This window comes from Pseudonaja textilis, chromosome 2 (assembly GCF_049901715.1).
Source record: "Pseudonaja textilis isolate UNSWEBS1 chromosome 2, rPseTex1.2, whole genome shotgun sequence".
In the NCBI taxonomy this organism is placed as follows: Eukaryota; Metazoa; Chordata; class Lepidosauria; order Squamata; family Elapidae; genus Pseudonaja; species Pseudonaja textilis.
In genome coordinates, this window is record NC_141991.1 from 32,535,334 (window position 1) to 32,548,971 (window position 13,638).

At 36.3% G+C, this 13,638-nt stretch overlaps 1 protein-coding gene across 1 annotated transcript in view; it reads right to left on the minus strand.

Moving 5' to 3' along the window:
- The window catches only part of MDFIC2 (MyoD family inhibitor domain containing 2), a 52,323-nt gene that overhangs the window by 4,021 nt on the left and 34,664 nt on the right, over positions 1–13,638 (minus strand). Inside the window, exon 2 of the mRNA XM_026720717.2 lies at positions 4,091–4,306. Coding sequence (XP_026576502.1) covers positions 4,091–4,306 — 216 coding nt within the window. The remainder of the gene's footprint in view (positions 1–4,090; positions 4,307–13,638) is intronic.

Consider the following 13,638-nt stretch of genomic DNA (forward strand, 5'->3'; position numbering starts at 1 on the left):
GAACAAAAAAAGATCTAGGACAACAAGTAGATTTCTAACATTCAAAATTAAAATAAATTACCCAGAAAGACAGGAAATTCCCTGATCATATTGTACATTCAAGTAGAAGCTGAATAGCCATCTAACAGGAATATTTTAATTTGAATTCCTACAGTGCTGGACTTCAAGTTGTGCATTGTTGCTGTAATGCATGTGCAACACTTCTTCCATATTTACAGTATATTTATTTTCCCCCACAAATAATTGCTTCCAAATTTACTGAGTCCTCTTATGTTTGCTGATAACAATAGAAGAAACTATTGAAAACAAAATAATGCAAATGACAGTCTCGATGCATCAATACCTTTGAAAATTAGCTACTGTTTTCAGTTTGCCTGGTGAATTGAACCTTTTTTGCAGCTTAATCATCTTTTTTTTCTCCCCTCTCCAGTTATCACTTCCCTTTATTCATCTCTACCCAATTTTGCACTCTCAATACTCTCCTTCTTTTGTCTTCAACTTCTTCATCTAGTGCATCTATGCCTTTACTTCCCCCATCTTTGTCCAGCTTCCATCTCCTCCTCTTCTTCAATGTTTCTGCTAAATGAAGGGGGAGGAATGTGTTTTTGTGTGCATCTGTGCACACACACAAAATGTGTACACAGGTACACACAAATGGTGAAAGAATTGCTGCCACTTGTAGATAGATAGAGACCACTGAGATATCTTATTTTACAGGCTATTTGATTTTGGAGAAAAATATCACGGGTAGTTATTTCCTGGGAATATGTTATTTCTAGTATTTGTTTTATCCAAAGTTGCAACCCTAGGCTGACACAGTGAAGAAGATGGGATTTATGTAGGATTTTGTCCTGGTTTCTTTCCCCTACTCATCCTGGGGTTAGGCGGACAAGGAATAATTTGAAATTCAATATCAACTAGCCTTTCTGCTAATGCAGTCTATAAGCATCTTTCTTGGGTGTTTCAGTAGAATAAAAAATGCAATTCCATGAGCTTGAATGGAGTTTACCTTCAGTTTAATTCAAAGTGAAAGTTATTGAATAATTGAAGAACTAAACAATTTTTTTTATAAAAATCATTTTTGAAGAATCATAGGTTTAGGGCATTTATTGAAAACTTAAGGCATTTCTAGAAGATCCAGCTCTCCCTGTAAATCAATACATATGTATATCATGAGAAAGAGAGTGAATTTTATATGGGTCAATGACCAGTCCATAAAACACCTGATATACATAAAAACTGATATGGATTATCCAATTAGGTAAACCAATCAAACAAACTGTTGCACGTCTTACATGTAACATGATAAAATTTGGCCACACTTACGGAAATGGAATCATCAGAATCTGGTATTAAGTGTTTTAAGTAAAACTAGCCACAGTGACCAGGGTCTTTAATTAACTGTGAGGTTAACAGCTCACAATGAGTGTCGTCATAAAATAAATAGTATAGTAAAACATATTGGTGGATTCAATGAATCCTTCAACACATAGGCAAATCCTGAATTTAAATTGAATGCTTTTGTTTCTTCTTTTTAAGACCACTAATGAAACTGCAATGAAGCATGTCCCTTCCTTATATTATGTGTGAAGTGTATTAAGTAATCTCAAGGGACTATTTTAGCTAGACTGACTGCCGGCTACCTGCATATTGCCCCCAACAATCTGGCTCCTCATTTACCCACCTTGGAAGGATAGAAGGCTGAAGTCAACCTTGAGCCTGGTGAGATTTGAACTGCCAAATTGCAGGTAGCCGGCAGTCAGCAGAAGGAGCCTGCAGTACTGCACTCTAACCACTGAGCTACTGTAGCTCATTATCAAGCACGTTGTTTGTTTGTTTATATAGTTTACAGGGCGTTTTAATTAAAGGCAGTTCCAATTAGTTCTGGCTGATGTTTAAATTAAATAATCCCTTAAACTGGGGTTGAATATTTGAGACAGTATTTCTATTGGTGAATCTATTCAATATAATAACCCTTATAATAACCTATGCTCAGGTATTGGAATACGTGACTGCATCTTTCATAACATCTGGGGAGCTTTTTAAGTCATTATTCAGCAAAATTACCCACAGTAATACTAATTAAGGCAGCAGTGACAGCAGGACAAATCTTATCATTTCTACTTATAGCCAGTCAGGGGCTTGCAAGGTGACCCAGTCCCTCCTGAGGAACATATTCACATTCCTATGAAGACTATTTCAGGCATTTGTCAGATAAAACTACCTGAAATATTAGTTGGACTACAGCTGCACAGGTCCTGCGGAACTAAGGCATGATCTAGCATGATTATCTGGGAAGACTTTGATTCTATTGGACCTTAGGGTTGTGAATGCAGTGACCTAAGCATTAGATCTATGCCTCTATTGAATGATACTTCTTCTCATGAGATAATTTGCAGCGGTATTGATCACTGAGAGAAAAATTGTTCTATTCGCTTGTAAATATAGTATATGGTGGTCTATTCCCTCATCAAAAATTCATTTCTGGATTTAACAGTTCTGGACAATTGTCATCTGTCTCTAAGTTCTCTGGTCTCAGATCAGGATAAAGAACAGACATAGCATGGATTACACTTTTAGATATCTTTGGCAGGGTGTAGATGAGGGTAGTGCATCCATAGTAGCTTTTAATGCTATCATGATATCCTCCTGGATTGTCTTTGGCCCTGGGAATGAAGGATCTTGATCTTGTGGTGGCTCACCTTCCTCCTCCAAAGCCAATTCATATCAACTTGTAGGCAGCCTTAGACCCCTACATTGTGGAATTCCTTAACTTTCTCTCCATCTACATGAATTTGTTGGGCGAGGTCATTGGCATGGAGATTGTGAGGATTCTTGACTTTCTAAGGATTGTACACACCATAGCATAGCAGATCTGTACACAATGCTTTATTGTGGCACACACCTTTCCGGACCATAGGCTATTGCTGGGGGTTAACTTCACGCTCCAGTGGATTAAGACATTGGATGAACCTAACTGAAAAATTCTTTAGAAATTTGAATATGTTGCCATTTTGGCCTCTGATCATGCTGTTTTATATTTCACATTACTCTTATCTTTCTTTTATGTCTACTGTTATCTTGTTTACTTTTTAATCTTTTAGTTGCCTGGAGTCATATTTTGCAAATTGGTGCCTACACAAACTATCTATATGAATCCAATTAAATAAAAACTCTGTACTACTTATAAATAGGAAGTTTGCAAACCATAAAATAGACCTGACCCCAATGGCTGTTTCTGAACACTACGATTTATTGCACCAAACCAAATTTAGTACAGTTTAGTGATGGATGTGATCACTATTCAATAACAATCCTTTGTACTATGATTTATAAACAGCGAGATCAGAAGGATTTAATCTCTGAGCTAAAAGTATGCCAAATGCTTTACTATAATATTTTGTATCTTTCCTGTCTAGGAATCAAAGGGTTAGCCTGCATTTAAAACATATTTTGTAGAGCAAGAAAGTCAGTGAATTTGTATTTTACCATAGATTTGTATTATTATGCAAAGCAATGAAAGGTTACAAGTGAAGAATTTCTCAGTTCAGACCATTCAATTACGAGTGAAAATAGTATTTAAAATAGCCAATTTTCATTAAAAAAACTTACAGGTTGTTTCCAAACTAAGATTGTATAACAGTTAATATACAAAGTCTGATTCGTATTTTAGGCAAAAAAGAAAACGTCTAAAATGGTCCGGGATACATTTTCCCTCATTTAGTTTTGCAAGATGTCAAGAAGAAGAAGAATGCAGAAATCTGAATTGCCGTCATTACAGTGAGAAGATTTTGTCATTGCACACATTCAGACAAAAGTTTGACTAAAATATCAACATTTTCCTAACTGTCTTGCCTACAGTTTCCAACATGAACAGAGGTTTTCTTAGGGTTTTCATATGAGGCTTCAGAGCTTCAGACCCACAAATCCATTTCATATAAATCTGAATCACACAGCATCTAACCTCCACAAAATGGAACGTCAAACCCATCTCCAAAATCCCATTTCCGTTTTGATGTACACAACCAAGGATAACTAAAGGGATTTATATAGAAGATTTGTGAAAATCTGCTTTGTCAGCAAAACATACCATTATTGTCTCTTTCGTGGCTTGATGCAGCATCTTCGAGGTAGCTGAATTGTGTTTCACATTTCTGAAGTGATGATAATGAAGACGTGGTAGAATCTGAGAGTTTCCTGTCACTTCTGGTGTCTATGGATGGCACATCTGTGATGCTAAACTCCGATACTGAGCTGAGAACAATACTTTTCATAGATTTGTCATCTTTGCTTGCTAATTGATGTTCTAGAATGATGAGGAGAAATCAAAATTACTTGATTCAGATAGTTGTAACCTTTTCCCCACATTTCCCATATTAGTGTAAATCCCCCATTATCATAATAATGTAACATAGCCAAAATGACATTGGCTCTTATAAAGTTGGGAAGTTACTGCAAAAAAATTGCATTTTGCTTTTCCAGTAAATTTAAAAAAAATCCAAGCAGATTTTGGCCAATCATGAAACAATGATCTATAATAATTCAAAAGCATAGGTAACATTTGGGGAGCATACACAGATTTCTGGTAACCTGATACCTAACAACAAATATCGTAGCATCTGATAGTCAAAACCATACTCTATCTTGTTATAGCAAATGCCACTGTTTAACGCTAATAAAATACTTCTTTGACCCTTCAGATGGAATCATGAGAGATAAATTTTTTATCTAAAGCCATCATTTGATTAATAATTAGAAGTTTGGATTTGAGCTACATACTTGTTATGTTGCAAATAAATAGCCAAATTCTATGAACACCCTAATAACCAAGATTCAGATAAGTTGAACCTGAGCTTGTCTGTCTTTTTGCAGTATTATGAAATTTTAATATTTGGATGGAGTTTGGGTGTTCTACAATTCAACTTATCCTTTTTTGAGGTCTTCAAACTTGGCAACTTGTGGTCTTCAACTTCCAGCTAGTCAAGGCTGCCAGACGAATTCTGGGAGATGAAGTCCATAAATCTCAAAGTTGCCAAGTTGGAGACTGCCCCTCATTCTGAATTCTTCTGTTGACTGAACTCTTCATTACCAGATTTTGGAGTCAATTGTCCAAAGGGTTTTTCAGAAGTCATTTATGAGTTTTCTCATCATAGTCCCTTTCCTCTAGCATATTGTTGTACCAACTGCCAGGTCAGTGATCAAATGCCCAGGCTATTGATTCTTTTAGATCTGAAGACAAAAGTATGCCACTGAATAAAGATTAATTGCTTAACTGTAGCAAGCAAGTTAAACAAAACCATAAAGAAAGCATTTCATACGAAGCAATATGCTCTCCTTTCAGCTGTTAGGAGCCTGTTTCAAGCAGCAGAGATATCTCCAAGCCCCTTGGTGCACAGAGGCTCAAAGCTTAATATGCAATTTCAGAGAAGCTTTCTATTAAAGCCTAGGACAAAGACTTCAGGGTCCTGCTTCCATAGCCTGGAGACTGCAAGACATGACCTTGCCTGGTTAGTCCATAACTCTGGATAGGAAGAATGGTTCTGAAAATTAACCTAAACAATCTACATCTGTGTGAAAATCCCCCTTTCCCATTATTCATCAAGCAGTTGAGAAAACAAGCAGATCAAATAACCCAGAATGAACCCTATACTTCTAGATCTTTTTTGAATATGAAGGAGAAATCAAAATAAGTCATTAAAATAGGGGTGTTGAACTCAAGGTCTGTGGCCCAGGTGTAGCTTGAGGGGTACTTAGATCTGGCCTGTGGGGCTGCCCTGGAAATTGCGAAGGACTGGCCAACCAAGCTGCATTTTCACTGGTTGAGAGCTGCAGGAGGCCGTCACAGCTGAAAAGGGAGCTCAGGAGCCCATTTTTGCTGGCAGAGTGCTCAGGTCACCACAGGTGCCCTCAACAGAAGGTGCTCCCAACATAAGTGATGTCAAGCTGTCTACACCCACCCTGGCCATGCCCACCCCAGCCCCCAAGGTCAAATGCAACCCTGATGCAGCCCTCAATGAAATCGAGTTTGATACCCCTTCACTAAAATCTTTGAATCACAGTAGTCTTCCACATTGTCACTACACAGATGTTCAGTAAGGATTTTACTTATGCTCAAGAATCAATATCTTGTGTTATTTTCTTTAGATACCACAGGGTCCATCTCTGTTCCAGCCTGAATTGGCAATAATCAATCCAGTATTAAGTGATCTCTTGAAAATAAAGTTCTACCTATTTAAACCAGATATAAATTCCTTTGTTCAAAATGTGCCCCAAATCTAGCAAACTCATTCCTGAAAGATACACAAGTATTCAATAGTACTAGGATACTGGGAGGAATAGTACTAGGATACTGGAAGGAAATATACAAGAGTAGCATTTTCTATATCCATAGTCAGCTCAGTGTATCATGCTAAACTTTATCCTTCAAGTACCATTGAAAGGGTAATATAAAAGGCCTACATTTAACCTAAATTCCCCATCACAACACCATCGGAGGAAAAAAGGGTGAAGGGAGAGAGAGAAAGAGAGAGATCTGTCATTCAAGGGTTCTTTTGTTTGTTGAAGAATGCAAATAAAGTGCATTTAACTGTCAAGTTCTTGTTCTGAAAAGCTTCCAAAAAGTAATGATAAACAAGTTTTGTTACAATCATTACAACAAGCAACTTGCTATGGCAAGCAGATTTCCACTGTCTCTTTCAGAAAATAGTGTGGCTGAGAGAAAGCAGTGCACAGTTACAGGTCTCATTTCCTTATGCAATTAGTCCTCTGTTCAACCCCAGGGCCCACTTATAATTGTATCGTTCATGAATGCTTGCAGAGGGTATCTATAGGAATAAAATATTATGTGGAGTCCTTGATGCTCTCTGTGCTTGTTTGCAGATGTTTAATTACCTAACTAGGTAACATCATCAATTTAAGCAACTGAAGGATTTGCTTCCTATTTGTATACAAAAGCTTGCCCTGCCAGCATTGGTAGGGGTACGGTTTTCTCCTTGGTAGTTTCCTTGATTAGGGTATTGCTTTCTGCTTGATTGTTTGTCTGGTATTAATCCCTGCTTATCTGGATGTTGGCTGCTGGACAGATTGTGTCTTTTTGTTTCCTTTTTAGCTTTGTATTGCCTTTTTCAATGGTGTGTAAATGTGGTTTATTTCTATGCACCTATTAATGATTAATTTGGCTGAGAGTCAAGTTTCCAGAAATCCTGTAATGTTTTTTGGATTTAGCTTGGTTCAGAATGCTCAGTTTCACCAGTTAAAGCTAGGATTGACTATTCATGTATTGTAAGATTAAGAAGTTTCAATCATGACTTCTGACTTCTAGTTGGTGTTCATGAATGTGTTCTGCTAGTCTTCCGCCTATCTATCCTATATAGTGGCTGTTACAGTCCTTCCACTGTATATTGTAGATGACTCCATGTTTTTGTTTTCTTGGGCTAGTGGATGTTTTGGTTTACTTATGATCTCTTAAAGGGCTTTAATTGGTTTATGTGCCATGATAATGCTGTGTAATAATCTGTGCTTGTTCCTGAGATGCTTTGATGTATGGTCATCCTTTTCATAGCTTGCTTTGGGTGTGCTGCCGTGGATTGAGTGCTTAGGCACTTTATGTGTCTGCACTACTGTCTACATCAAATATATCATGACTGGCTATAAGCTGAGGGCATATACTGTATCCAGTATCTGCTTTTTTAAAAAATATAAATGATGCTGTGGTTCAATGGATAAATGGCCTAGACATTGGTGTTTGAACATAGATCTTTTTAACATTTATATTTTATTGTGTTTTACTAATCTAAGTGAAATGTTAATATGTATTGTGAATCCATGTATGAATGTCACAGGCTAAATGAATAGGAATAAGAATAGAATAGAATAGAATAGAATAGAATAGAATAGAATAGAATAGAATAGAATAGAATAGAACAGAAAAATCTATGGAGATTCTCAGTCATCCAGATCATGGTTGTCCCAAGGGTGCTTTTTCAAAAGGCAACTGGACTTTCTGGTTTTTCTTTGAAGACTTTTCACTTCTCATCGAAAAAGCTTCTTCAACTCTGAAGAAGTTTCAGAGTTGAAGAAGCTTCTTGGATGAGAAACGAAATGTCTTCAAAGAAAAACCAGAAAGTCCAGTTGCCTTTTGAAAAAGCACCTTTGAGAGAATAGAGTAGAGTAGAGTAGAGTAGAATAGAATAGAATAGAATAGAATAGAATAGAATAGAATAGAATAGAATAGAATTCTTTATTGGCCAAGTGCAATTGGACTCACAAGGAATTTGTCTCTGGTGCATAAGCTCTCAGTGTTAAATAACGAAGTGACAGGTTATATATCATATCATAAATAATTTGCAGGTAATGAAACTTATCAAACAATTATTAAATAAACTATTAAGTAAATTATTTGCAGCTAACTAAAGAAGTGGCAACAGCAACGGCAGTCTATCTCCAATGTTGTTATTTCCCTCCCTTTTTTGCAACATTTCTTTTTCTGATTTGGAACAGAACATGAAAAAAAAACACCTTTCCCAAGTGCTTTATGATGGTTCCTGGCTTTAGGGGTTATATTAGGATATCTTGCAAATCTAGAAGGATAGAGTGTTTCCTTTTTGTGCATAAAACTGCAGCTAAATATACACAGTCCTCAACTTACTACCACAATTGAGCCCCAAAATTATGTTGCTAAGCGTGCAATTTGTTAATTGAGTTTCACCCCATTTTACAACTTTTCTTGTCACATTTGTTTAGTGAATCACATAACCCTGGGTCATTGCAACTGTCATAAATGTGAGACAGTTGTCAAGCATCCCAATGTAAATCACATGACCACGAGGATGCTGCAATGGTCATAAGTGCGAAAAATGGTCATAAGGAACACTGCCACCATCATAAATGCAGTTGCCAAGCACCTGAATTTTGATCATATGACCATGAGGATGCTGCAATGGTCAAAAGGGTGAAAAACGGTCAGTTTTTTCAGTGCTGTTGTCACTAAGTGAACTGTTGTAAGTCGAGGACAACCTGTAATCTGTCCACAAAGAGCAAGGACCAACATACTTTGCAAGTCAGTTTATATTTCCTTTAATTCTTGACTGGTAATCTGCACAGCTACTTTTAAGTATGAATAGGATGAAACTATTTTGTCAGTGACTACAGTCGTGACTCCTTTGTCCCCTTGTGTTGTGGTTCTCCCTCAGCCTGTGCAGACAGCAGTGGAATCAGATAGTGGGGAAGAAAGGGGATCAGTCCAGGAGTCTGGAGAGGACTCAGATGAGGGTCCTGTGCCCGATGCAGAGATGGGGCCAGGACCATCTGGGAGTGGGGTGCTGCCTCCGGAGCCTTCAGAGTCTGACAGCAGTGAAGCAGAGGATCCAGGGGAACTTGTTCTCAGTGCATGTGTGTGCAAAGCTGCTAGAAGGTGAGAGCAGCTGAAACAAAAGGGGTGTCTCAGGAGTAAGGCTGGGAGGTGATTGCCCCTCCCACAGGATATAAAGGACAGGCAAAGATGACGAAACCTTTACAGGAAGCAAAGTCATTTGTTTGGTTCAGATTCATTCTTGAAGCTCTTTGTATTTTGGTTTTTTTTTTCTAGTTCATTTGGCACTTCTGTTATTGGCAGCACTTCACAGGAAAGAAAGGTGGGTGCTTATCTTGAGGGACTGTTTGAGATTCATTACCAGCTGGGAATGAAAATAATTCCCTGCACTGCAATAAAACAAGACTTGTTTTTAAAATAAGCATGTGCATAATTACGGTCTCAGAAGCCTTGGTCAGAACACTTTGATTAAGAAAAATTTAAGGACTTCATGCCATGTTAACTTTGACTTTTGGGAGAAAGCTTTTTTTTTTTTTCACTTGTTTAATTAAAATAATTGACATTAATTTTGCATACGTTAAATGTGTCAGGAAAAGGCACTGGAAGTTAGACCCTTGAGAAACAAGTGGTGAAATCCATTTTGAAAAGGGGAACCTTTTTAATAGGTCTCAAATTACTGGAAGAATTAGGATAAATATATGATAGGGTTAACATTTGGAGGCATTTCATCTCTCCTATAGTTCTCCTGCTGTACTTTTTCTAATAAAAATGGCTTTCGGGGAGAATATTCTGTAGCCAGAACATCATACAAAACAAGAAATTGTAAAAGGGGGGAGAGAGGGAGAAGGAGAGAAATGGCAAGAAGAAAAAGAAGAAAAGATTTGCTCCCACATCCAGCTTAATAAAATTAAAGCAATTTATGTAATATTGATATGTCGATATGTTTTTCAATTATTTTCCCCTGCAATTTAGAATAAAACTTTCACCACTTCAAAAATTATAATTACACATCTTCCTCCCACTTTGAAAATGGCATAAGGTGCTCATTTGCAGATTTCTACTCTTCAGATTTTCCCTAAGAATAGAAATGTCATGACTCAGTTAACAATGGTTTATTATTCACATTGATCTCTTTTTTTATGGTGTTCTTTATCTCAAAAACATTGTAAATCAGATAGCTTCCTCCCACTCTTTTGTTCATCTGCAAAATTTTATTATTCTCATTTAAGAAAGCAATGGAGTGTCAAGAGTCACGATATATTGTTTATATTCCTTTTTTCTTCCTTTACAATTACCTTTAGCTATTAAAGAAAAACCCTAGCAGTCAGGGAAAAATATCTCTAAATTTTTAAAAAGCATGTCGTTGAAAAAGGAAAGACAAGGATAGCTGCAGTTGCACACATGTATTTTATATTTATTCTATTTTATTCAACTTATCTGACCACCCATCTCACATAAGCAACTCTTCTTTGGGCATTTTTGTGTGAAATTTATATTTAATGACAAAGAAATAAAAGGAATGGAATAGAATAGAATAACAGTATAGATCTATTTCAAGCTATTCATAGCTCTCGTCAGCTAGCCATACCCTTCTGGGATTCCGGCTAAAGATGTAAGCAGCATGGTCCATTCCATATTTGGATAGACCAGGTTGCCCAGATAAAAAAACACAGATTAACAGAGTTGGAGGAGACATTGTAGGTCATCTAGTCCAATCCCCTTCCCAAGCAGGAGACTCTTCACCATTTCTGACAAATGGCAGTCCAATCTCTTCTTGAGAGCCTCCAATGATGGCGCTCCCACAACTTTTGAGAGCAAGCTGTTCCACTGGCTGATAGGTCTTGCAGTCAGAAAATTTCTCCTTATTTCTAGATTGAATCTCTCCTTGATCAGTTTTCATCCATGGCCTTCTGGTGCTTTGGAAAATAGCTTAAACCCATCCTCTCTGTGGCAGCCCCTCAAATATTGGAAAACTGCTATCATGTCTCCCCTGGTCCTTCTCTTCACTAGACTACCCAAGTCCAGTTCCTGTAACTGTTCTTCATATGTTTTAGTCTCTAGTCCCTAAACATTCTGGTTGTTCTTCTTCTTATTTGAGCACCAAACAGAGGTAAAAATTTCAATATAATTCTAAAAATGACGATCCAAATGCATTTTTTAAAGAAAAGAATGTCAGTCATGAATAACTGTCACCAATAATAACATCGATTAGGCATATTCAAGGTAGGAAAATCTATGACCTTTCAGAGACCTAAACTGAATCATTAACTATTCTAAAGGGAAACCTTATACGAAGAATCGGCAAACTATAATTACTTCCCTGTATATATTTATTGGTTTGATAGATATAGATTGGGTGTAGTTATCCATGGATCAGGTTTATTACCTGACTATTTTTCTAGGAGCTCAAAGAAGCATTTGCCTCTCTAATTTCCATTTACAATAATTTTATGGGGTAGATTAGGCTAAGAAAGTAACTGGTGCAAAGTTGAATGAATGAATGAATGAATTCTTTATTGGCCAAGAGTGATTAGACACACAAGGAAAAGATACATTCATCAAGAACCATAAGGTACAACACTTAATGATAGTTATAGGGTACAAATAAGCAATCAAATCATACTAGAAAACAGTCAATATAAATTATAAAGATACAAGGAACAAAGTTACAGTCATACAGTCCCAAGTTTGAGGTGATGGGTGATAGGAACAATGAGAAGATTAATGTCAGGGTTCCAGTGATAGCCCTAATTAAATCATGAGCACCGAGCCAAGCTTCAAAAGAATCCAAAAGATTTATTAGGAGCAGCATGTCTCCAACTCTGGCACACATAATTCACAGCCACCTGTGACCCTGTTTCCCCCCTCCCCCCAGGGTGTATCATAAATCAGATTCTTCAATGAAGCATGTTCATGGGCTGGGTGTCATCAATCACATTCTCCAATAAAGAATTTTCATGGCCAGAAGATCTAGTCGCCTGGCTACAATCTTTTTAAGATAATCGTAGAATGTACTTCTGGTTTTACTGCTCCTTCAGACCCCACCTCCCCCATAGGAATGTTTTACAATTAATAAGTTGACAATTAGTAAAACTAGTAATGCAGACTTAGTAAAAGTTATATAGTTTGCTTCTATAGCTGAGGGTAGATCTGGTGCTCATTCTCATTCTCCTAAGTAACCAAACTGCTCTTATTCCTTCCCATTATTTTACAGCTATCCTGTAAAATGTTGTATTTCTCTGAATGCTGATTCTTTGTATTTACCATTTACATATTTTATTACTGTATTTTCTTTTATCAATGTTACCCTGGAGTTAGATTGTTTATTTTGATATGTTTGTTAGTCTTACCAATTAATAAACTATTATCTTCTATTACTGGGTAATCCTATTTAATTGAATTCAGCACCTAGGTTTTTTTTAAAAAGAAACCTCACAGCTCGTATTATAAATAACTTTGTTAATAAAAAGCTTAAAAGGTTGGTTTTTCTTGTTTCATAAGCCAGGGGATCTGCTGTCTCTCACAAAGTTTGGACTTAATTTAGCTACTAAAAGAAGAAAAATATTTCATAAGTTAGAAAATTAAAATTTAATATAATCTGCCTACAAGAAGTACATATTAAAAAATAACATTATTATATATTGAAACAACAAAAATTAGGGAAATTATTTACAGCATTGACACAGTGTAAAAAGAGAGGAGTGGTATTATACATTAGAGATAAAATCCCTTTGGAACAAATATATACAGATGATGATGGAAGGATTTTGATGGTGGAGATAATGGACAATAATCTAAAGATACTTTTAATAGAAATTTATACTCCAAATGATAATCAAGAAGATTTTTACAGGAAATTACATAAGAAAATAATTAAACTGGACTATGCTAATATTTGTCTGATGGGAGATTTTAATAGAATAATAAATGATAAATTGGACTATAAAACACAAAAAATAGCAAAGAAAGCTAGAAAGACATTACCAAAATCCTTCTTTCGAATGGAAGATGAGATAAATTTAAAAGATGCATGGAGAGAGAAATGCAGAAAATAAACAATATACTTTTTATTCAAATAGACATGCATCATGGTCTAGAATAGATATGATATGGATGTCAACAGAGTTGCTTTCTAACATACAAGACATTGAAATAGAAACAAGTACCTGGGCAGATCACAATCCAATAACACTTGTATGGAAAGGACAAAAAAGGAGATCTAGATGGACTTTAAATAATACGATATTAAAGGAAAAAAGATTTTAAACAGAAAATTGAGAGAGAATTGACTTTTTTCTTTAAAGAAAATACAAAAGAGGATACATCAT